The following is a 26,932-nucleotide window of genomic DNA, read 5'->3' as shown; positions in this document are numbered from 1 at the left end:
TACATGTCTTCTAATTTCTAATCTCTTATTTCATTCATTTTAGCTATCTATGGGTCATGGGTAAAAATCATTTTGTCAAGCGGGTTATAACATAGTGTGGATTTTATAACGTAGTGCCATTTTCATACATAAAGGTTGACCAACTACGCAACTTTAGCACATTTTTTAAATTTCTTGCAAATCCACACCCGACGTTTCCAAAACCATGCTATTTTAGTAATTTTCGTTAACCCGCTTGTTTTTCCTTTATGTCTACATTAAATTAATTCATAAGTATTTTGAGAATCACAATTAAAATAAAGGACATTTTTTTATTTTTATCGTTTGATAAATCCCGTGTAATACACGGGTTCAAAAGCTAGTTGAAACATATAGTTATTTAAATAATCTTTTCCAAGTATGTTATAGTCGACAACTTAAGATAGTCGTAATACTTAAGTACGATTCATCCTAAATTAATATCAAACATATAAAACTTTAATTAGTAGTTATGCAAGTAGAAGAAAGTTTTGCAGTGTTATTATGTTGCCAATGGTATCGGTGCATTCGGAAGAGAAGAAACCATGCGTTATCTATCTATATATTAAAGCAACACAATTTTTCTACTTATCATTCAATTAAACCTTTCACATAAGCTCCAAGTGTATAAGCTTCCATTTTTACAATTTTTCCTTCATGAATGATAAAATGAAAAATATGTTGTTGGTGAGAATTGAACTTAATACCTTACTTTTAAAATGTTTATGGCTTACTAACTCAACTAGGATTAATTGATGTTAGTCTTCTATTTTTCATAATTGATATAAATTCACAATCTTCCATTTTATTACTTTTAAAATACAAATACAAACTATTCTTACTAATCTATGGATTTTAGTAAATTATTTATATCTTATGAATCCATAAGATATGTTAATACGTATATTATTAAATTAAAATTTTTTATTTTATTTTTTAACAACACGTCTATCACACGAGCTCTATCCTAGTTCGATAATGAAGTAAGTCATCATTTAAGTCTATATGGGTATGTTAACTGGTTAGAGGTAATGAAATGAAGGGGGAATGGAATGGGAGAAGGAATAGAATGGACAACATAATGAAATGGATCATTACCATTTTTTTGGTCTTGTTTGGTTAACTTTTGGAATAAAATGAATTATTACTTTATATGTTGTTTGGTATAAAAAAAATTGTAGGAATAAAATAGAAATAATAAAAACACTCATATCTCAAAATATTTTTTACAAAAAAAAAAAAAAAAAACCCTACAATGGCAACGGTGGTAGCTCTAGTGACGAAAATGGTGGAGCTGGTGACGGTGGCGGTGTCGGCAAAGTTGGTGGCGGTGCCGATGGTAGTGGTGGTGGTGGTGGTGGTGTTGTTGAGAAAGTAAGGTAGCGTTTGGCATGCAGAAATAACAGAGGGAATGGAATGATTCATTGCGTGGGAATGAAAAAGTTGGTGTTTAGTTACTCAATGGAATGGAATCATTCATTACACATGGAATCCCATTCCATCAAAACCATTCCTTCCCACCCCCTTCTTTTTTTCATTCCATTCCTCCTTCACCCTACTTTCCCAACACCACCACCACCTAACAACCACCACCACAACTACCATCGGCACCACCACCACCACCACTGTCGCCGCCGCCTCCACCACCTTACCACCACCGTCGATGCCGCCACCATGCCGTAACATCCGCAATCATTATCAGCGCCGCTGCCTGACCATCACCGCCACCACCACTGTCGTTGCCTGACCACCACCACCGTACCATTGCCATCGCTACCAATGCTACCACCGCCACCCCTGCCGCCTGACCGCCACCACCATCGCCACCGCCACCAGCATCTTTGTCGTCGGAGCTACCACCGTCGCCATTGTCGGTTTTTTTTTTTTTGAGATAGGAGTTTTTTATTATTTCTATTCATTTCTACAATTTTTTCTGGGCATCAAAAAACATAAAGTAAAAATTCATTTTATTCCTATAGGTTAACCAAACAAGACAAAGAAATGTAACGATCCATTTCATTCCCTTATCTAATCCATTCATTTTCCCATTTCATTCCCCCTTCATTCCATTACCTCCAACCAAACATATCATAAGGTGAAGGAGGAATGAAATGAAAAAAAAGAAGGGGTGTGGGAAGTAATGGTTTTTATGGAATAAGATTCCATGTGTAATGGATGATTCTATTTCATTTAGCAACCAAACATCACTTTTTTCATTTCCATATAATAAATCATTTCATTTCTATTGTCATTTCTACATACTAAACGCTACACATGTTGGAAGAATTGATGTAACTTTTATTTTTCAGTTTATGTGTTATGGCTCTGGTATTTTGTTCGGTTGTTAAAAGTAAAACTTAATAAATGAATAATGAAAAGACAATATGTAGTATCACGACTACCAATGTATAGCATAATCAGTTTACCATACGAGGCCGGCAAGTGGCAAATGCCATTACTCCCTCTTAAAACTATGTATCTACACAAGCAGCTAGGAATAAATAGATTCAAATGTTTCTTTGAAACAACATTGTATCAACCGGTAACTTTCAGTGTTGTAAAGATTCTGATTAGAAATCGATTAATCGCTAGTCGTTATTTCATCGATTTGTCACCGATTAATCTTAATTTGTCTAAATTAGTCAAAATTGAGAACTTTATACACTAAGTTTGGAATATATATATATATGTATATACTAATATACATATAAATTCCAATCAGATTAATCACTGGTCCTTAGCCCACTGCTCGACTAGCGCCTAACGATTTTTACAACACTGCCGGTGATAGAGCTAGGGCTTTTTTTTCACTTGGTTTATTAAGTTTTGGTGTTAGAATAGCTATAATTCGGTTCTTAGATTTTGGCCGTAAGTATGGGGTCAGGCTAGACTCAAATGAAACTATTATACATACTCGAATCTTAACATCTAACATTTTAATATTTCACATTCTCACAAACATGCGATTGTCAAATAAATCATTAAAAATGAAAAAAAAAGTATAAAAAACAGATCTTAGATTTAGAAGCGGAAAGAAGCATAGATGACACAACTAGGAATGCATTGGTCTGTTCTTCAGAGTTACATTAACTTCTAAAAACTTGGTCACGCCACACAATTTTTTAGGTCTACAACTAAAATTTTAAAGCATATGAATATAATTTTTAAAAAACTTAGTTTTGTTATTCAAAACGGATAGCGGCATTGTAACGAGTTTTCCTTCCATTTTGATGTAATTAAGCACTGCTTTCTAGCGAATAAAGTTTTTATCGTAGTTTTTTAAGCATATACCAGATTTCGATAAAAATTAGAAGATAACAAATGAAAAACAAAATATAGCAAATATTACAGTTTCTCAAGAGAAAATCGGTAAAAAGACACCCACCTTCTTTCTTTTCATATCAAGTGCCCTTTGGGTTAGTTTCAAAAGTTCAAGCGGGACAATTGCAAAATTTTATAGAAACGTTCGGGATTTTAACTCATGTGTACACTAAATATACATAAAATTTTAAAGTGAGTGCTTGGCCCCTAGGTGACCATAGGTCGCGATGACGAATTGACGATTATGTAGCTCGGTCCCTGCTTTCAAGTGAGTTACGTATATAGCATGGATACAATGGTGCAAAACTCTCACATGAACGTGAGGCTAGCTACGAAAATAGGCGATGAAATTAAAATTACAACAACATTAAATTATGATGAAAATTTAATGGGCTTTCTTGTCTTTCACATGCCTACTCCTGTAAATTGCCAGCTCCTATCATGCTGCCGTCTATTTACGTTTATATATACAGTTAGGGGATAAAACTATAAAACGTATGTGATAATATTTTATTTTTTATATCTTTTTTTTTAAACGGTTAATTTCTTTTAATCTTATTTTTGTCTATGTGACTTAAACTCAAGCATCTCCTATCAAACTTAGTTGTCTAAAGGTTTTGCATTTACCAACATACCATCTTCTTCGGTTACTAATTATTGAGATACAAAGTTTTTAATTAAATCTACAAATTCAGTTTGTTGTAATAACCTGTTGGATAGGCAGGTGAAATAGTAAATCTATTAATCCTTTCCGTAGATGTTCGACATTGAATAGTTCTTCTTCATCATCTTCTTCTTCTTTATTAGGCTTGAAATTTTTTACTTTTGTTAGCTTGAAAATTTTAATTTTACTTGAAGCTACACCGGTGTCCAGTAAAAGGTAAATCAGATTTCAAGTCTAAATTTTGATCATATTATTAATTATTATGATTAACTTGATTACAAAAATCCATATTCATAACCCTCTAATCTTTAACCTATATAATTCCTTATTAGACTCGAACCAGAAGAAAACCATCTTAAAATTGTAAGTACAACACTTAACCCTCCGTACTTACACAAGATTTGCGTATATTCATCCGGAAGACGGTTAAAATTGTTCTATATATTTGTGAACTCAAATTATGTAAAGTAATAAAACTATATTTTATAGATAAAAAGTTTATATATATATATATATATAAAGGGTAAGGTTAAAATAAAAACCCACTTGAGTTGTGAAAACCCGCGACAACCCTATGTAACGTCGTTTTTTTTTGTTACATGTAATATATGTTGTAACATTTAATACAAAACATCGAAACATAAAAAAAATGTTTTGCTATTTTTTAATATTTTTTTACTAATTTTTATATATGTTTTCAGGAAATAGAAAAAGTTATATTTATATTTACATTTTTTATTCGCTTTAATTGTGGACCACAATATTTAAATATTAATTAAAAACATGTGGTTGAGAATGGGTCAAAAGTATAAAATGAAAACCTACTTGAGTTGTGAAAACTCTAGAAACTCATTCTCAACCACATGTTTTTAATTAATGTTTAAATCTTGTGGTTCACAATTTAAGCGAATAAAAAATGTAAATATAAATATAACATTTTCTCTCTCCTGAAAACATATATAAAAATTAGTAAAAAAATGTTAAAAATAGCAAAACATTTTTTTTATGTTTCGATGTTTTGTATTAAATGTTACAACATATATTAAATGTAACAAAAAAAACGATGTTACATAGGGTTTTCGCGGGTTTTCACAACTCAAGTGGGTTTTCATTTTAACCTTACCCTATATATATATATATATAGGATCAGAATCATGTGAGAACTTTTTGGGAATTGAGAACTATGAGAACCATTTTGGATCACAAAAAAACCCAAAAATAAAAAAAATCATAAAACAAAAAAAAACACAAAAATAAAAAAAAGTAAAAAAACCAAAGTTCTTATTTATCATCCTGGTTTCTAAAAAAAACGTAAAAAAAATTCTCGGTTTAGCTAAATTATAATATGTACATACATGTACACATATGTTTTTTCCTATACACATATGTATAATTTAAGGTAAATGATAATGTACATATGTGTACATTACATAACTAGAGATTAAATGAAAGTATATATATGTGTATAGGTATAATACGAATTAAAAAGAAAAAAAATCAGTTTTTTTATTATACATATATGTATATTATGTACACACATGTTTTTTTCCTATACACGTATGTATAATTTAAGGTAAATGATAATGTATATATGTATGTATTACGTAACTAGAGATTAAATGAAAGTATACATATGTGTATAGTTATAATACGAATTAAAAAGAAAAAAAAAATTGGTTTTTTTTCTAATGAAACCGGAATGAAAAATAAGAATTTTGGTTTTTTTACTTTTTTAAAATTTTCGGTTTTGTTTATTTTATAATTTTTTTAATATTTTTTAAAGGGTTTTTTAGTGGTTCAAAATGGTTCTTAAAGTTCTCAATTTGTTAATGGTTCTCTTAGGATCCTTACCCTATATATATATATATAGGGAAGGGATATTTTGAGAACCATGTTGAGTTTTAAGAACTTAAGAACTCAATTCTTAGCCATACATTTTATTAAATGGATTGGATTGTGTGGTTGAGATTAAATCTGACTAAAAAGTCAAAGTAGGAGAGAGAATAAAGTTGTAAGTGATTACTCTAATTTTTACGGCCGTTACACATGTGTAATAAGTCGACTCGGCGCGTAAAAAATTCTGTAATTTTTTTACGTATATGTAACATACATATATTACGCATGTGTAAAAAAAATTAAAAAAAAAATGTTACACTGAGTTCTTTCGAGTTCTTAAAACTCAAAAGGGTTCTCATTTTATATATATATATCATTGATTCTCAATGGAACATCGATCATTTAGTTTACCATAAGAGGCAAGTGACAAATTAATGTCATCACTCTTTCTTTAACTTTGTTCACCATCCAAATTAATGGCGAATCCGTAAATATGCATATGCATACTTCATGCATGAAGTCGTCTATAAATACGTCCTCTGCACACCTAGTAGCAAGTGTGTAATATGTTAGCTTGTTAGGAGAATAATATTTTTATTCCAAAAAAATCTAAATATCTTACACAATACAAATATGTCGTCAAATGATGCAAAGGAATTCGGGCATCGGAGAATATTATTCTCTGATGTGATGGTAACTAGGAAAAGAAACCTCTTGTGGGGACGTAAATGGAGGTCTCTCGACATTAAAATGGCCGTCGGGATACTATTTGTTCATCTTTTGACATTTTTTGCACCATCTACATTTTGTTGGGATGCTTTTTGGGTAGCGGTTATGCTTTACCTGTTAACTGGGATATTGGGTATAACCATGTGTTATCATAGGCTTCTTGCGCATCATAGTCTCAAGCTACCCAAATGGCTCGAATACACATGTGCTTATTTAGGGGTTCAAGCTATCCAGGTTTGATCTAACACGTCTTTTACTCGATTTTCTATTCTTTAGTAAGTTTTCCATTTATTTTTATAGAGAATATGGTACTAATGGATTGGGAAAAAGATTTTGCAATACCTTTACATGAATTGTATTATTGTACTTGGTCATATAAATCTAACAAAATTTCTTAAGTGGCCTTTTATGCATGTAGAGGGATCCAATATACTGGGTGAGCATTCATAGGTATCATCATCAATATGTTGACTCGGAGAAAGATCCACATACACCCACTTACGGATTTTGGTTTAGTCACATGGGTTGGTTGTTTGACAGTGGCTACATTATGGAAAAGGTGAAAGCTCGTATAACTTTACCCCGTTTATATAATCTAAATGTTTCCATGTTATTACTTAATAGTTATTCGCTTTTCAGTATCAGGAGCGCAAAAATGTAGAAGATTTAAAAAACCAAGCGTTCTATAGGTTCATCAAAAGAACATACATGTGGCATATCTTTGGATTTGGGGCACTCATTTATGCTTGGGGTGGTTTCCCCTACCTTGTTTGGATTATGGTAATATATCTTATCATGTATTCTTTTCAAATATTTGATTAAATCATATGAGTATAAAAAGAGTGCATATATGCACACATACAGGGTGTTAGAAACACATGGGGTTACCACGTTACTTTTCTAGTGAACTCAGCTTGTCATATATGGGGAAAACGAGTGTGGAACACCGGTGATTTATCTAGAAATAATTGGTAAGTTTCAATATTTAACTTTGCGACGCAGCTCGCTTACCTGCCTCTCCATTGTAATTTGATCATTTTATTTTCTATTCCAAAAAGGCTTCGGTAACAAATATATATATATATATATATATATATATATATATATATATATATATATATATCGAAACTCTTTAAAATATATGTTTGGTTTAATGGAGAAATGTTTGAATATAGGTGGGTCGCATTGATTACATTTGGAGAGGGTTGGCATAACAATCATCACGCTTTTGAGTTCTCAGCTCGACATGGTTTGGAATGGTGGCAAATTGATATGTGTTGGTATATGATTTGCTTTCTTAAATCAGTGGGACTGGCCACCAATGTGAAGCTGCCAACTCAAGCACACAAGCTTAAGAAATCCTTTGCTTCTGCTAACAAATTAAGATGAAATTCCAACTATTTATAAGGGTGCATCAACTCGTGTTTGGTTAAGATTTTTAGTCATATAAAGACCTAATATTTCAAACTCCTAGAAGATACATGTGATGTGCATTTATAATATAAATGAGTTGATTTGATAATTGTTGGTTAGATTGATGTTGAATTGCCTCTTTAATGAACTAAATGACCTTTGAAATATACAGTATATTTTAACCATATATTAAGTAACTAGTTTAGAAACCCATATTGTATAACCGGGGTTGTATAAATAAAATATTAAATAGTTCGTAACGAGGAGTTATAAATTATAAAATGATATTGAAATTACGTATTAGATATGATTGGAATTCAAATCGTAAATCTAACCGATTTACTTCATAAAAGAAATTGTTGTAATGGAAATATGAATTTCATGTATAACATGTTTGGTTCGGTAATAAACTCCCTATACTTTTAAAGAAAATAAGCATTTATTCCAACTCGTGAAGAGACTCAACCAAAGGAGTTGGGATTCTTCGGACTCCTTCATCGCTTATGATATCATCAACCCCCCCCCCCTTCCTTTCTCACCACCGCCGACCTATTGACTACCACCTCCAATCATCATCACTGCCTCTCCGACCAACAATGCCTCAATGTTCTATTAGTCACCATTACCATTACCTCTCATTCCCTGTCACTACCTCCACTACTAGGCACGGTCCAACAAGTAACTGAAGGCGGTGGTGGCGCCAATGCCAACCAGTAAATGCCAGTAGCATATATAAATTTTGATTTGTTTCGACAAATTTCAAATTTACAGCTAATTCTATCACATTTCGACTTCTTTGTTAGATCTAATTCATTTTAAACAAATATAAACGTACAAATTGTTGCATGTGATGGAAAAAAATAAATCACTTTGAAACAGAATGAATAAAATAATTGAATGAAATGCGGTGTGCCATTATATATATTTCAAAAACCATGTTTTGCTACTCACACTAAATCTACTATTCATCCAATGGTGAAATTTGAACCATGTATTATTACAACTCATTTCTTTGAAATGATACAAGCATTCCAGTGAACTTTAGTTTGTGTATCAATTGTTGTACTTACTCATTTAAGTAAAGTAATTATTATTTCAGTTGAATATTAATTATAGAGTGTATTTCTTTTGTCATATAAATAATAATTTCACTTCAATATTAATTAGAGTATATATCTTTTGTCATTTCTCTTTCGTATATCGACTGCATGTAAATACAAAAACATTCGCATGTTGCAACGCGCGGGTATAAATCTTGTTGTATTCAATTTTTAGTTACTTTTGGAAAAGTAAAAAAAAATGTAAAATAATTTTGAAAAACAGTGTTATTCAATTTTTATTGAATAAAAAGTAACATTGTCTTTTTTTCCTTTTTAGTTATTTGATCTACGATCTTGGACAGCCCATTACCTCAAGTATTGTTTCCGGGCCCCTGGTTTTGTACTAGCAAATTGGACGGAGGTCAGTTTGGGGCTTTGGGCTGATGCTGAAAGCCTGAACTTAGAGGTGTAAAAAACACCGGTTTGGGAACGGTTCTATACAAACCAAACCGAATTGGTTTGACAATGAAACCGGTTTCACCCAAACCGACCCAAAACGCCAGTTCTAAGCCTGATTCCCCTTATGATCTACCAAACCGGTTTTAAACCGGACCGGTTTGAGAAAAAACTGGTTAAAACCGGTTCCAAACCGATCCGAACCGAGTTGGACCAGGTCGACCTCTCTTGCTCCTAAACCGGTTTCTAAATCGAACTGGTTTTGATCAAACCAGTTTTGACTAGGCTTTGACCAAACCGGTTCAGTTTGATATGAATATACTTGGGTGATTCAGATACGTATTTAAGATGAATATACTTGTGTGATTCAAACACATATTTTAAAAATTTATGTAACTAGTTCCCGCTTCATAATTTTCTCAAATTTTCTTTGTGTTTAAATTTTATAGCAATTTAATTTGTACCGGTTATTTTGTCACTCATTCATTTTTTTATTACATATGCATTTTTTGTTTAAATATAAAGTACTTTTTGTTATATTACCTGAGCCAGTTTGGCGATTTCAAGGAATTTATGCTAGTGTTAGCTGAGACCCAATACTCGTGTTTATCCATAATAATCTATAATAATTAATAAATAAAACTTTTCCTCTACCACGTGTCATCTACCTACCCCATCCTCACTCTTGAAATCCCGCCTCTTATACTCCTTTCTCAATCACGAAACGAATCCTCTACCCGACCCTAATTTGAAGTTACAACCCGAACAACCTATCTCATCATCGTGATGTTTTAGTTTCATAAACCCTAAACCATTCTTATTCTTGCCACGTTCCTTAGCAAATCGAACTCATCTAATTGGGTTCTATTTTCTTTGAACTGTGTTAATTTGATATTCATTGCTTAAGAAAATCAATGGCAAAATTTTCGATTCATTTTCAATAGGTGGGTTATGTTCCGTGTAATCATATATTTGAATTAACCCCTTGACCTGCTCTCTAAGAATCTACAAAGTCTGCTCCTAAATCGGAGTCATTGCCAATGGCTTTACAAATTCTGCATCCTACTCGGTATCATCTGCTTAGTTTTATAATAGTTAAATAAATTTATTAACATTTGTTCTAGGTGTGATTTCAAAGGACGGTGTTATGAATAATCATGTTCCAATAACAATACTAGAATCAATAATGATGCATGAGTTTGCGAGTCTTCATGAATCTGCCTTTGCACTTTAGACCAAAAGTATGTCAATCTTGATATTCTTGTCACTTTTAGTTATATTTTAGGCTTTAATTTAGTTTTTATCTAAATAAGCTCATTAAGATATCTAATTATTAAAATCCTCTTAGGGCATGGTGAAGGAAAAAACGTTGATTTTCACATTTGATAAAACAAAGAAGGCTCGGTTCGTATCCTTCCATGATATGCAAAGAATGAGCTTCTAAATTGCTTCACATTTTCCATGTGTACCCTTCAGAAAGTATTATTTTAGTTCTTACAAATTTTAGTTCTTACAATGATAATTATTTAATATCCTCTCTCTTTACCGGTAAATACATGAAGGGAAGGAGATGAAGTTGTTTTGTTTACCTGCTGCCTTTAAAATCCAAAGTGAATATGGTTGGTGGAGCTGTTAAAAAAAGTTTGAAAATTTCTCAATTGAGTAATTATTCATACTTAGACTTTCGCTATTTAGGTTCGAGATGAGATTCAACACGGGACCGGTCTTGCATCCCAGAAAAAGTTGCTCGACTCTGCTGTTGAGTTCCTAGAGTGAACGAGTTCTGCACTAGCAGGTAAATAAAACAATAATAATAATAATAGTAATAATAATAGTAATAATAGTAATAATAATAATAATGGCCATTTTAATTAGGCATTTTACCAAATCTATTGAAAGGTATCACCGATACATGAATGTATAACCCAATCAAAAAACACCACGTGGACATAAAATTCTTCATTGGCGCAAGTTTGGGCTTAAACATTGCCATTGGTTTAAAATTGGTGAGTTTTTTCCTTGTGGGGTGGGGATTGATTTAATAAATTTGTAACATTGGTACTAATCATGATCAATTAGGGAAAGGAAATATAGTGCAGATATAAAGAGTAAAGCAACAGTTTTATGGAAACATTTTTCAGTTCTCACAAGTGGTGGAATTGAAGAGGATATATCCAACTCTATTAATTTTGTGTAAAAAGATTGACAAGGCTATTTGCACAGTTTTATGGAAGCATTACAATAGCAAGCACAACCAAATGATGAAAGAAGCCCATTTGCAGATTATTATGGAATAGACAAAATTAATACAAGAGATTAAACAGCATGGTGGAAAAGGTCCTTTGCATATTGGTTTATAAGAGAAACTAGCCAAATGGAATTATCATGACTTGAATTGGAGGCTTTATAAAAAAGTACATAGCTCAGAAAGAAACATAAAATTTTGATGGACCAAGCCCATTCGAAGTGCTGCAATTTCCGCATAGGAAGATTTAAGGTGTAATGCAATCATTGGTCCAAGATAAATGTAGCTCCTGCTTGATAAAATGGGTCTGGAAGAAGCATAAAGGCCGATGACTCAAGCGCACCATCCGTTTCTGCCCAAAGAGCCAGGGGGAGTTCGTGTATTGCTCAGTCATACTGATGCATACAAGGTGTATCGTTACCGTGCCCTTAGATTATTACAATTTTATGTGTAGGAGGAATAATATGGATTAATGTTAAATAATAACGGAGTTAATCCATATATGATTAGGGACTGGTTCAATTCAGCACCTTGTTGATTGTATGTTGAAAAACCAAGGAATAGGTAACTTATTTGCTTGAAAAGCTCATCCAATGCTGTATATAATATTTTTAGATATTTGTATTTGTAGCAATACATTTGTAAATTGTAAATGTAACTTATTATCATATAATTTATTGTAAAAATATTGCTATAAATTTGTCTTCATTTCATAATTTTCTTTAAACGGAATCCGAGTATCAAGCAGGTTTCAAAAATACTATTATAAAGTATTTTATTTGTTGGTGAGATGTCTACCGCTATAGAGTAGCAAATGCTATGTTTAGACATTTATATTTGATTAAAAATTAGTTTTGTATTTTGTTCTTTTTTCTTTTAATTTATTATTTTCTATTTTTAATAAATATTTCCTGGTTTAAAAATTTTAATACCAACATAAATATATTACTTTTTTTATATAAATATATTGTATTAGCTATTAATATTAAGCTTGTATAAGTAACGAAATTACACGTTAATTTAGATAAAATATTTAATTTCAAATTTTAAAAAAGGTAATTTTTACTTTATTTTTTTTTCAATAAAGATTAATAAAAGCTAAGATCAATCGTTTTAGATGTTTTGTTTGTTTTTAAGACAACATGTTTTAACACATTGTCAGTTATGAAGGATAAAGTTACAGCTAAAATTATAAATATCGTAATTTAGAGATTTACGAATTTTCAACATTTAATATTGTGTAATTTATTCTACCATATATTATATCTTTATATATGTAGAACAAACTTTTTATATTTCACATTGTGTTATTACTTAAATAAATTTATTTATTTTAACCCGTGTTCTACACGGGTATCTAACCTAGTATACAAATATACGAAGGGTTACATCAATTCACTAGACATATTCGAAGAATGACACTGTCACTATATATATATCATTGTTATTTTTCCAACTGAGTAAACATCCATTTTTGTATGAGCATTACGTATTTTAAAATACTATTTTGTAAAAATATACATTTTAAAGAAAAATGTTGATAACTACAATAAATTAGGAGAGAATTATGTTGTAAAGTTGTTTGTGGTAGGTTAATTACAGGTGAAGATTCAAATCAAAATTCAAATTCGGATCGTAGCGAGATGGACGGAAGAGATTAGAAGTTGACAACGGTAACCTAAAAGGTTGAATACTTGAATGCTTCCTCCAACTATATCATTTTTATTTTATATTACTACTATTTAATAAGTCGGTATTATTTAGTTTTTCTTCCGGACGGTAACAAAATTTTATAAATCACCAAATACTAGAAATGAGCTGACATAAAACAAAACACCAATACAAAAGGACCAAACATGAAATTAAAGTTGTACCAAGCCCCCCAACGTATCCTATAGAACTAGTACTTTACCTGTCCGGTGGACGGGAATATCAATGCAGGAATATAACGCTACACAATTCAGTAACATGAACGATAGCTATACTTACTAAAATCCCATAAAGATACTTGGCAAAAAAATAACTATATATCATATAATTGAAAGTGGTTCAATACACCACAAGAAAGTAGATTACAAGTTTGTATGAGAACAAAACATTTAAAAAAAATAATAATAACCTATTAGCCGTATGCCACCCGTAGATTGGATCTTCATATACATCAACCAAAACCTGTAAGAAAGTAGGTTAACATATTATTTAAAACTTGCATCACCAAGTCAACCAAGTAATTTTTTGTGGATATTAAAGAACTTTTATGTGTTTAACAGACGTACAGTGGTCATGATGTAAACTGGTCCAACCCGACCCCTTTTTAGATTTCTAATTTCCCATTTTTTTGTTTATAGTTAAAGCCAAAAGTAACACTTGGGTCGCCAATCTTGGACTGATATGTTGATTTGGGTGTGTGTGTTGGGTTGGGGTGGGGTGGGGTGGGGTGGGGGGGGGGTGTTTATTGGGTTTGGGCCATGTTCTACATTAACAATATCAGCTTAAACGTTAGATATTTTGAGGTGGTTCAGCTCACATTGCTTCACAGAAAAGCACATTGAGCTTAGAGACTGTGGCCAGTCACCAACCCTTTCTACCTAGAAAATTTCTAACAGAAACAAAATTATAGGCTCTCTTTCCTTAGTTTAGTTTAATTTTATTTAGGTAGCCTTTTGTTTTGTTTAGTAGTATTTACGTAATCAAGTTTATTGAGCCGATTAATTTCATTTATTTTGTTTTTATTTGCTTTTTTTCAGACCGGGTCTATTTTGACCAAACCCAATTTAATTTGACCTATATTTTGACCCCTCCCCAACCGAAAATTTGTAGATCCACTACCACAACTGGTCTATTCTGACAGCCATTAAGATCAACTACTACCAAAAAAAGCTATGTTCTCATAGTTTCAAATTACATCAAAATTAAAAAAAAAAATACTAAAAAATAATTGCTAGATTTTCAGTAGCAAATTGTAAAAAAATGGGGGCCTTAGCAAAGAATTTCTAACCTTATGAAATAAGCCAACATGTTGTTCACCTGCATAGCATTTGAGCTTTGTAGTCTTCATAACCATTCACTGAAAATAGTTAATTTTGACTCGTTCATGAAAATCGACAAGTTTGACATGTTTCATGTCATGAGAAGTTTGACCTGTTTATTAAAAACAACAATTTTATCTCGTTTAAAAAAATGGTAATTTTGACACGTTCACTTAATATGATAGTCTTGACCCGTTTACTAAAATCGAAAGTTTTGACCCGCTTACTAAAATTATATTTTTTACCCGTTCACTGAAAATGGCATTTTTTACCTACGCGGTCAACATCAACACAAATTCCCTTATACGCTTCACACGCAATAAAACATATATCAAAGTTCCTAAAAGACGCAATGAACATAAAACATCCAACACTAGTTAAATATACCGACATCAGGTGCAGCTACAACATTCAGGTTGCTTGGTCCACCGCTGACAATTGAAACCTTGGTCACAATGTAAGGAACCGAAGACATTACTTTGTGTAATCAAACATTAATATAAAAATGTTATCTTTAATGGTAAAAGCTACAAACACAATTAAAAAAATCATTTTTAAAATGACCCGTTTTGACCCGCACCCATTTTGTTCAAAACTTGTTTTGACCCGTAAGTCACCCAACCAAATCCTCCTGCTTTGCCAGCATTACATTTGTCTATTGGGTTAAATGTCTAAAATACCTTTTTTAAGGTTTAGTAATACATTTTTGTTTTTGGTTTTTTGGTTTATTTAATTTATTAGTAAAAAGAGTGGGGGCCATGAGATTTTAATAACTCTTTTTTCATTTTTAAACTTAGGGGTATTTTGGTCATTTTAGGTGCACTTTACAGGAAAAAAAAATAACCTCCATTTATTTTAGGGGCCAATGGTGATATGTTTGTGCCAACATTTAGTCTTAAGTAATAATTTTTGAACATGTTTTGACCTGTTTTTACCAAGCTTACATCTGATTACTGAGTTAAAAGTCCAAAACACTCTTGAAGGTATATACCTTTCTTTGTGCTTCTCAAGAAACTGAGCCAAAGTTGCCTTGCTTGCACTTGGGGAACAGCTGAATACCACAAATTGATTGTCAACTTCCCTATAAATAACTTGAAACATGTTGGAAGAAAAATCTTACAAGTAATAACATGTTACCTGATTTCATAACTTCTTCAAGTGAACTAATAACTCTTGAGCTATCCACTTTGCTAACATGTAAACATGATCCGCCGAACATTGTAGCACCTTCATCTTTGTAAGTGGGGCCAAGAGGGCGTGGGACACCGACATCGGGCTCGAGATGGCTAAGCAAGGCTGCGGGTTAACTGGTTGGGTCACATAAACCATGTTTCCTACGGGTGTTCCTGAAACCGGCACCTGGGCTTGAACCCTAGCCTGAGGTGTGCTTGTGGATGCACCATTTCCCACCACCAACATGATAGGATGAGCCTAAATAAAATAGTTAAGAAGATAATAAAGATAATAAAGACTCAAAGTTTTTATCATCAAGATTTAATTTTTAACAATAAAGATTTGATTTATATACCTCAAGGGAGATATCATCATACACATTCACCATCCTGCCATAAAAGATGGTTAGTTGAGCGGGAGCACAAGAAACCTTAGAATTATTATACCTTTAATTGACCCAAAAATAATAATTAAAAAACCATAATCTCAAAATGGAATAAAAGTATAAACCAACACAAAATTCATACCAAGGTTCGATGGTTCCAGCAAGAAAGAAACCAATAGATGGAACCGTAATTCCATGTTGCTTAAAGGATGCATGTTAAACTTTGACAGAGCCCGGTAGAACGGGTGGCTCACGAATATAGGAACCACTTGCTTACCAATGGTTTTCAGAAAATAGTAAAATAAAAAAGTAAGCAATAAATATATATTAATTTCTAAATATATCCAATAATGTTGTACTAACTATTTTGTGACTTATAATACAATTTCAAGAAAATCTTTTAATAAAAGATCAAAAACTAACCTGAAGTTCACCGGTTTAACGGTTTTTTCATGCCTTCAGAACCATCTGCACCTGATACATCAATCAACCAAAAAAAGTTAGCTTCAACTGTTCATAAGGTTCATCAACAACCTTAAAATACATTCAACTATTTGAGAATGTTTTTATAGTTTAGACAAAGATCTTTGACAGAGACCAGTTGACTGCAGAGTTCTTTGAGTATGGAGTATGGACTTGGAAAGCCTGTGTAAGGACATGAAAAAGTTGAATAGCTGCAGCTTCATCAATCACCAAACACGACCCAAATCAACCCAAACAAAGATAGAAACATTTGACTCACTTTAGCACGCGTTTGAGATCGAACACAACCCAAATCAACCCAAAATTCAATAGCTCAATATTGGTTGATAACTTGTATCAAATGGTGAATACCTTGTAATTCCTTTTAGCTCTGAAACCCGTAAAATAATAAATAGAATCATATTTCTATAAATTTTTATGAAACTTTGAAATGTATCGCATAAACAAAGAATTATATCATTCAAATGATAATCTAACTTTGAAAATAAAAAACCATCTAAGTAAAGTATTCTATGCATTAATCTAATTAAAAATAAACTTTTCCGCATCGTTCGACCCATTTGACCCAATTCCTTTTAAGCTAACATTTCTGATTTTCCTGGTAAACATAAGTCACACAAAACTAATTCTTAACATCAAGTGGCATCTATAAATTGATTCAAGGAGCACATAAGTACTTTACTTTCTTCGTGCCTAACTTCCTTTGCTACAAAAACTTTAGGACAAATGGCACTTCTGAGTTACTTGCAGAAAAGGCACAAAAAAAAAAAAAAAACAGCCACCAATACTTACCTCCAAATCTAAGTGTATTTCCCATAAAAATCCGTTGGCAGCATCACATATAAGATCTGGTACAAGAAAAGTTCTGTCATCACCATTTAAATTAACTGTTGCGCAATTTGTCAATTTGTCAGTGTTGATTCTGAACTTTGTGTGTTTCTTTTAGTTGGTGAGCCCCTTATCAAAAAAAGAAAGTGGAGCAAACTAAGGTGCTTGTGAATCAACAAATATATCGTATAACAGAATAACTTTAAAATAAAAATGGTTAAAGAAGTATCATAAACATGAAGTTAATGTGTATTCTTTAGAGAAAAAAAAACCATGAAGTCATGACTCACTCATGCAATTAGTGTCAAACGGTTATAGTTAATGTGTATTCTTAAACGACTTTAACCGAAACCAAACCGAATCTTTGAATCTCATATGCAGACAAGTTTATTACGATTTGGGCAGTTGAATTTAATACCCCTGCCGGTTAAAATGGGGAAAAAAGTAATGTTACTAATCCTAGTGAAATAAATGCACCATTTTACTTCTGCCATTTTCTTAATTAGCTTTTAAATTTCCGCCCAGCTGAACACTCTAATCCTCTGTATATTCAAACTGAGCTTTGGTGCAAAACATTTAAACAGCGATGATCATTCAAGTTGAAAATAAAGATAATTATATAGATTTTAGTTGTTGACGTCACATGGCTCCTTGAGTTTAGTTCGCTAGAATCACTTTTAATTAGAACAAAGAAAAAATATATATTGGATAATTAACCAATCTTAACCAAACTGACCCATAACTGATGGTTAACTTATAGTTTATGGCTATGGTTAAGCAAACTTCTATAACCGAAGCTTGGTTATGGTTAATCCTCCATAACAGAACCAAACCGACTTTGCATGCTCCTAATATAGATGCTCAATGCATCACTATATCTGGTATAACTGGTAGTGTATTTTTAATGAATTTTCAGTATACATACCCTTTTTGTTATGTGAGTGATTGCCGACGCTTCTAGAATGAGCTATCCTTCACACAGAAAGGAGCACGGTTTACTCACAACATGCATTCTTCACACAGATTTTGAGACAATAACTGAAAGAAATTACGTAGGAGATGCAAGATAAGGTAGGAACATCAAACATCTGTTATAAATGAAGGATTGCAAATGATGACGATAAACATACAAATTAATGAATACAATAAGGTTAAATTAGTAAAACAAAATCGGTAACACAAACCTTTTTAATGTCTTCATTTCTTCCTGTCATTTTCACATGGGTGGGGTAGTTGATATCCCCCTGGCCTATTGAAATTAAAACCAATCATCAAACAAAGTAATGATTATGAACACCCAAAGTAATGATACCTGAAAGTTTGAGAACTGAGAAAATAATTAGAATTACAACTTTAATTTCATGCTCCTCCTCTCTGGCATCATCAATCAAAGTATATCACACAGGAGGATTCGAAAAACCTTTAAAGACCAATGTGTACAAAATTAATCCAAAATTAAATATCATAATCATCAAACAAACAAACACCGAGCCCTAAATCAAATGGTTGTTTCCAATTGTCGGCGGTTAATGCGATCACCTTCCGGCCGCAATTTGGGTTAGCTACGAAATTGAAGGACTGACGGTGGGTGTAGCAAAACTGAATTTGGAAGATGAATGAATATGATTGTACGTCGATTAGGATTCTGAGCCATGGATGCCGGAGCAAAATATGGTGGTGGGTGGGGGAAAACCGCCAGTAACTGCAGTAAGAAACCTGATAGCACGTGAGGAAAATAAACTGTTTTTTTATCTTGTCGGGAGGGCTGAGAATCAATCTTCAATCTTGGTTCTTACCGAACGGTCAGATTTAAATTTCACTATAGGCTTATCGGAGGGCCGAGAATCAATCTTAGATTTTAATCGGATGGTCACGTTTAAAACTCACTCCATGGTAGCTATATATATAATTTCACCCGATTAATAATCCATAGGAACTCCAAAATCTTAATAATATCTTCCACAATTTATGTGGACAATCTGGCTTGCCATTGTATACGAAGTCATTTCATGAGCGACAAAGACTCCCAACAATGAGATGAATGGCATGAAGAGTATTGTCCTTTGTTGCAAAGGATGCGGTGAAGGAAGATAGTCGGAGAAAATCCTAGATTGAGGAAGCACCAACTATTGACATTTTATACAATAGCGACATTGCTAAGAGATGGTTGGCAAATTTCTCATGCAAAGCACATATCAAGCATGAGTTCCGATCGCCATCTTTAGCCCAATTGATTTTTGCGTTTTGCAAAAGGTTGTTTTTTTGAATAGATAAGTGGCCAGTCTTTGGCAATGGCTTCTAATGAATCCAATTATGTAAAGGGAGAGCCTTTTGTCAAGAGCAAGAATTTGGAGAAATCAGGCTCTAGGTATTTTACTCTAAAGTAAGGTCACCAAAACCAAGTTTTATTCTTTTTTGAATGGCTATGTATTTATAAACAATGTCCAAAGTTCAGCCCAAAATCGAACCTACCACGAGCCCAACAAAAACATACAAGACAAGGTAAAGAAATAATTACAGATTCATCGAGCATTAGACCTAGCACGTAACCAAGAGAAGTATCATCATTCAGAATTATAACTTCTCTGATACGCCTATTGTTGAAAGCCCACTCGTTCCTACATCTCCACAGATAAGGTAGGGCCGAAGTCGAGCTTAGATGTAGCTGAAAGAGAAGCGTGGGACATAAAATCATTAAATGTTAAGATATGATCAATTTCACTCGATTTAGTCCCATCATTGAACATATAGATAAATTTTTTACATGACTTGACAACGGTCATCAGCGTATTACTTATCATCACTGATTTTATCTCTTGTGTCGCCTTTCTCTTTCCTTCAATCATGTTATATGCTTGTTTCACCACATAAGGGGTTCTTCTGATCAACCTTCGTGTGAAAGAATAAGTTACCTCATTTTTTATAGTGATAATGGAGAAGAGGGATTAAAGATACGAGAGAAATGTATAAGTATAAATATGTTAGAATGTGTGTTACTGGATGCCAAAATTAAGGCTTGCGAAGCTATTAAATGTCTACCTAAAGCTATTAACCATATGAGAAGCCATTTAAGTCACTATTAGAAGATGGTCGTCTAGTTATGTGGTCCCATGACCAGGGAGCGTGGTGTGTTCATTTGGTTCGTGCGCTCCCCCGGTTCGTGCATAGACTTGGTCAACATAGGTACCCATGTCATCAACGTCTAATCAAGATTCATTCGTATCATTTTTACATTAAAAAAAGGTTTTACACACTATACCTAATTACCCATCATGTTATATCCATAATATGCATGTATTTATATAAAAGAAACCTATGGTTTTACATAGAGTTACAGACACTATGGAGAGCGTATCTCATTTTTTATCCATAATATGAGTGTATTTATATAAAAAGGAAACCAATGTTTTTATATAGAGTTCACTATGGAGAGCGTATCACGTGCACTAATTTTAAAATGTTTTTGATGGGCATGCATCATTTTCTAAACGAGCTATTATCAAAATTGGTGCATAGTGGTCCAATAGTATACATTATTACTTCAATAAAAAAATGTTACATAAATATCTACAAGTAATACGACACTTTTGTTACATTTATAAAACAAATTAAAACAGTACATCAAACTTATTTTAGTGTTTAGTTAACAATCATTAAATATGATATATGCTAAACGTCGATAATAATCAAACCCGAAGTAAGTATTAAAACATATCTATGAAGATATTTTGGTCTAAAGCAGAAAGGCGGCCACCCACTCATCTTATATCGCTTTCCTCTTGCCACGTTTATATACCATTTCTGTTGTATTGTCATAATATTATTGGGAGTAAATTTAATTAGTATTATCAACTTTCCACGTTGGTAGACAATACATTAGAATTTAACAACAAAACTAATTAGAAATTTAGAAGTAACTAGACAAAAGGTGATTTAAAGATTGTTTTTTTCAACTAGGCCGTCAAACCAGTATGCACATGCAAGTTCTAACTTCCAACACTCTTTCTTTTAGTTGGAAGTTGGAATCAATGGAGTCATTATGACGTGATATTATTTTACTTGAATGATACATTAGATATCTCAAACCATGCTTATTTGGACATTAACTATAAAAGATGAGGCATTATAGTTGTAATCATAATCATAACTTTAACTTTCATTAATATTTTACTCCAATTTCCAAACTTATACAACATTTAAACTTGGTGGTTCAGTAACAAGCCGATATCCACTTTGAAAATGGTGGAGAGATCAAGTGCGACTCGTTCTTTTGGGTGAAAAATATATGCTGAAAAATTGTTTGTCTAAGTGGTCATTATAATGTGGTTTCAATATGAGTTAGTATGTCTTAAAGGTGTAGTAATTTTGATATTATCATTGTAATTCTAGCTTTGTGTTACGTTTTATGGAAAGTTTCGCTATGGTTAAAAAAATGTAAATATGTTTATTTTGATGCAAATTAAGTGAAAATTTATCATTTATTATTTAAATTTAAAATAACACATTCCTTAGACATTACATCCAACATTCGTGTTGATACGTGATAATAATTAAGTGAAACTTATAGTGATTCAAAAAAATATTATTAAAGGTTTTTTAAATGAATTACTCAATAAGTCCATTTAAATGTGTATTAAGTTAGTGATGAAGTGTTTGTGTTTATTAGTCAGTAACGTATCTAAAATGAATAAACTATTAAAGTTTTGAGATATCATGTTGATAAACTTAGAATTGTTAAAAAAAGGCTTTTTTAAAGTTGTTCATGACAATGTCATGTAAGCATCATACTCAAATCTTTAAAGTTGCCATTTGCCAATATATTTGCACTATTTCTAATATACTTTTAAATTATTATTTTATTTTACAATTATAATTCGTATACCTCTATCTAAACTTATAAATATTATCACATTTTTTCAAATCGTGTTTGAAAAACATATTACATTGTAAACTAAAATTTTGTATTTTGAAAAAAACATAATCATCGGAAAATTTAAAAGGGGAACTAAAGATGTCGGGAGGCATCAGAGGAAAAGTTATATTCTTAAGTTTACCCTTTACAAATAAGTTCAGAGAAACAAAGGAAAATAATACTTATCTTCTTCCTTTCAATTGTGAAGAGATTTGAAGAGTATGAAGTATATTTAAACACCGATGCAATTTCGAATTGCCTTCAACCAGTTACTAAAAACTCAATGTTATCACACTCTTTTCTTTTCCATTCAACTCGACAAAATATAAAATTTTAATTTTATTTTTTTATTGGCAAATTGGATTTTAATAATCTCAACTTAATGCAGTTGGTCAATAATAATCTCAACTTTAAAAATAGCTGTCACTGGTCTTAGCTTTCACACTATTTGTTTTCATTGGACCTCCGTTAAAAAAAACTTAACGACGTTAAGTTTTTTCCAAATTTCAAATTGATGTTTAGGGCTTTTGATCGGAATGAGAATACAAATCGATTGTTGTAAAACTTTACTCGAAACGGTGCTTCAAACAGTTTGATTTTTGTTAACTAAAAGTTCAAACACCGGAATTAAAGCATCTTTTAGTCGCTTGGACCACCGTTTTTAGGTAAGTTTTACATCTATCGACTCGTATCCTCATTTCGATCAAAAACCCTAAAATATCAATTTGAAATTTTGAAAAAACTTAACGTCGTTAAGTTTTTTTTTAACGGATGTTCAATGATAACAAATAGTATGAAAGTTGGGACCAGTGATAGCTATTTTTAAAGTTGAGATTATTATCGACAAACTGTATTAAGTTGGAATTATTAAAATCCAATTTTGCTTTTTTTATTTTCGTTTCTCATTCTTTCTCTTTCTTTTCTTGAGCGTCCTTCAATTTCAATTTTGAATCCACTTGATCTATGAGACTATGTCCAACTTTTCAAACCGTGGCATTTACGTTAGGGGTGTCATGACCGTGTGAGCCATAGGGTACGACTTTACCACCGTCATGTGGTGTGTGAAAGTTCTCAAGTCGCTTAAATATCATAATCTCTAACCCCATTTTCCATCCTCTCTCTCTCTCTCTCTCTCTCACACACACACACATTATATTGATCTTCTTCCACTCTACTCTAGCCTCATTTTTACGTGGTCACAAAACTACTTCAAACCTTTCATTCTACACCTCCAAATATTAATCCCCAAGTAATCGAATTTGAATCGAATTCGTACCGATATGGTTATCGTCGAAGAAGGATTCGTCTACGAAAAGGAAACGCATCTAACGGTTATGAAAACGTCCCTCTTTTTCGCGGGAGACGGCTTTGCCGTCTACGACTGCCACGGCCAGCTCGTTTTCCGCGTTGATTCATATGGTCCAGACTCGAGAGATGCAGGCGAGCTCGTGCTTATGGATCCCAACGGACGGTGTCTCCTCACCGTCCGTCGCAAGGTATGTATATTAATTATTATTTGCTCTGATACCATGTAAGACAGTAAAAAAAGGTACCTTTTTAGTTTTTACCATTTCACTCAACTAACTATTATTATTTGTCTATATTACAATATATAAACAGCGTGTACTAAAACCCTAAATACTATATGCTTCAATATAACAGCGGCCGAGTTTGCATCAAAGGTGGGAAGGTTTTTTAGGAGAGAGGTGGGAAGGTAAGAAGCCGATATTTAGCGTGAGGCGATCGTCGATAATCGGTCGATCAAACATGACAGTGGAATTGTTCAGGGATCGGACGGAGGAGTACCAAATCGAAGGGCAGTTCGCTCACCGAAACTGTACGATTTACGACTCGGCTAAGGAAACAATGGCGGAAATAAGACGCAAAGTGGATGCTACAACAAATGTAATGCTTGGGAAAGACGTATTCTTGCTAACTTTGAAGCCAGGATTTGATGGAGCGTTTGCAATGGGATTGGTTTTGGTTTTGGATCAGATCAACGGTGATGATGGAGATGATGGTCCAGTTGGTGATCTAGACACTGCCACAGATTGTAATTTGTCGTCTTGAGTTTTGATTTTTTGTTTTTGTTTTTGTTTTAATTATTGTGGTGAAAATATGTTTGAATATTTCTAAGTAATAATGGTGTCTTAGAAATATATATGGTACCATTAAATATCAGCCTCATGGAGAGTCAGAGAGAGGCTAGAGAGCCCAAGTGGGTCAGTACTTGAAAGTAACACGTTCGGTTTAACGTTAAACGGACAATCTATGTAGTATATTTCTTATATTATTTGTATATTTTTCTGCAAATGAGTTATGTTTTTTATATTAATATTTTATTAGTTATAATACCGGTCGGTTCGCTTTATTAATTGTAGTAGGGGAGTCTACCGAAAAGATGTGAAAGACAAGAGGGGGTCTGATGTTTTACTAAAGGGTGTGAATTAATGAGTCGGTTTGGTTATATTAAAATCAAACTTACAATTCATGTTTCAGTTTTAGATTACCAAAACTGTATCGATCTGTTGGATTTAGTTTGAATGTGAGTAGATTAAAGCTAATTTCAGTTAATAAATCAATTATCTATTACATCATATAAAATATAAATAATTATCTTGTCTATTAAAGAAGATAAGTGGTAGCTAATTAATATGTTACAAAAATTATAACAAAATCTTAATGTGTTATTTATATTATAATAAAAAGTATAAAGGTAAATTGTGGGTTTGGTTAATTTGGTCATTAATTTATTATGTACTTATTGAGATAACCTAGCCTAAAAAAATGGTCACCGAAAAGCAATAAAGCATAACCGATTTACCCTGTTGAAAATTGTTAGATTTGTATACATTGAGCATCCCAATTTTACTATAAGCTTTTATTCGTGGCCCCTATATTGACAACATGCCTCTATTCGTTGCATAGCCTTTTGCGATGATATGTCGTAGCAACAAGTCTCGTCGGCTCAACTTCGACGCTAAAATTACAAATGCTGTTGCAATATGCGGCTTCGCTATAGGTTATAACTTAGCGAAGACAAGCCAGACACGACAAAGTTTTTTTTTTCTTTCTTTTATTATTAAAAATAAAGATTTTGTAAACTAAAAGTCACCATTTTTCCAATGACTTGTTGTCGCGATAAAGCTGACCAAATTATCATTTTCCAGACGAAAAAAAATTGAAATTTCACTCTTTCCTGATAACATGTTGTCGCTAATGCTTCAACCATAATAATATTATGGTATATAAATGGTCAGATCTATTGAATTTTTGTTACCGATGTTGTGTTTTTGATTTGATTTGATTAACCTTAATCTCTTTTAGTGTTTTACTTACTTAGATTGAGCGATCATCGATCTCATAGATGTGCTTGGCTCAAAGGCCGTAAACTTTGAGGCCATACAAAGCTAGGGGCAACACATTATATATCCTGAAATTTTATATTAGATCATGCAAGTGGTTAAATGATATATTAAATAACGAATATTCGATTATAAACACCCCACAAAAACGGGTTCCTCATGGGAGATTTGATTGCATTTAAAACGGATCCATTTTATATAATGCAAGTTGGCCATACTAACATCAAAAATCATTTGCCACAGTAATTACCATTTCAAATGAAGACGCCACAGTGCTCATCATACGGTAAACAAATTAACGCGTTTCTGGTCTAGCAATGTTAAATTTGACATGCTAACGAGAACATAAGTTACTAGTATCTCGTTTGACCTATCGAATAATTTAAATAAACCTAGCTAATTCAACACATTAAACGGATAAAAATTACCAAAACAACTTTTTTTTATTATTAAAATAGATCATGATCATTAGGTTTGGAACCTTGATTCCTTGAATATTGCATACAATACTTTCAATAACACAATGAGAAGAATAGGAGATGGTCCCATTTGTGGATACAGAATCAGGCTTAGTTGTGTTTTTGATACCTTTTTTTTTAATATAAAACTAATATGCTACGTGATAGTTGTGCAGATAAAGTAGTCAACGACCGTATGATTTAACAAACATGTGGATATACATATTAAGGGTGGTGGTGTTGTAACATCACCTTTTGTTAATTTATGATTGTGAATTTATATTAAGGGGGGCAGGTCAACACAAAATATAAAGTGGAACCCGTTAATGTTCTCTCTATCTACTCTTTATCATGCTTTCGCAAATGCGAACGATCATTCACATCCTTGTAGTTTTTTTAAAAGAAGCTCATCATGATCAAGAATTAGCCTAAAACACTTGTCCTAATTGTGACTTGTAGCATACAATTAAAATTTAGGCAAATGCATTAAATTGATGTTAGAGTGATTTTATAATAGCAACAAAGATTTGATGAAGAGTACAAAGGTATACGTAGCTCACATGAAAGATAAAGATTT

General features: G+C 32.4%; 3 protein-coding genes across 3 annotated transcripts; 2 read left to right on the top strand and 1 right to left on the bottom strand.

Moving 5' to 3' along the window:
* Positions 1 to 6,415: 6,415 nt before the first annotated feature.
* LOC143530971 (palmitoyl-monogalactosyldiacylglycerol delta-7 desaturase, chloroplastic-like) lies at positions 6,416 to 7,957 on the top strand. The gene is made up of 5 exons (XM_077026376.1): positions 6,416 to 6,802; positions 6,987 to 7,127; positions 7,208 to 7,348; positions 7,433 to 7,539; positions 7,744 to 7,957. Exons 1-5 carry the CDS (start codon positions 6,473 to 6,475, stop codon positions 7,955 to 7,957), a joined length of 933 nt encoding a protein of 310 aa, XP_076882491.1. The 5' UTR covers positions 6,416 to 6,472.
* Positions 7,958 to 15,000: 7,043 nt separating this feature from the next.
* Positions 15,001 to 16,312, bottom strand: LOC143531007 (uncharacterized). Its single transcript, XM_077026409.1, has 4 exons — positions 16,280 to 16,312; positions 15,923 to 16,182; positions 15,743 to 15,802; positions 15,001 to 15,091 (listed from the first exon to the last, which is right to left on the bottom strand). The coding sequence occupies exons 1-4, from the start codon at positions 16,310 to 16,312 to the stop codon at positions 15,001 to 15,003; spliced, it is 444 nt and encodes a 147-aa protein (XP_076882524.1).
* Positions 16,313 to 23,800: 7,488 nt separating this feature from the next.
* On the top strand, positions 23,801 to 24,730 carry LOC143530970 (protein LURP-one-related 12-like). The gene is made up of 2 exons (XM_077026375.1): positions 23,801 to 24,028; positions 24,195 to 24,730. The coding sequence occupies exons 1-2, from the start codon at positions 23,813 to 23,815 to the stop codon at positions 24,600 to 24,602; spliced, it is 624 nt and encodes a 207-aa protein (XP_076882490.1). The 5' UTR covers positions 23,801 to 23,812; the 3' UTR covers positions 24,603 to 24,730.
* The last annotated feature ends 2,202 nt before the right edge of the window (positions 24,731 to 26,932 follow it).

Source organism: Bidens hawaiensis, unplaced genomic scaffold (genome assembly GCF_021521415.1).
Source record: "Bidens hawaiensis isolate Kalapana, Puna unplaced genomic scaffold, B.hawaiensis_p1.1 tig00009070_1, whole genome shotgun sequence".
NCBI classification, from domain to species: domain Eukaryota; kingdom Viridiplantae; phylum Streptophyta; class Magnoliopsida; order Asterales; family Asteraceae; genus Bidens; species Bidens hawaiensis.
Note: the sequence above shows the minus strand (reverse complement) of the source record. Positions and strands in the feature narration are given on the sequence as shown.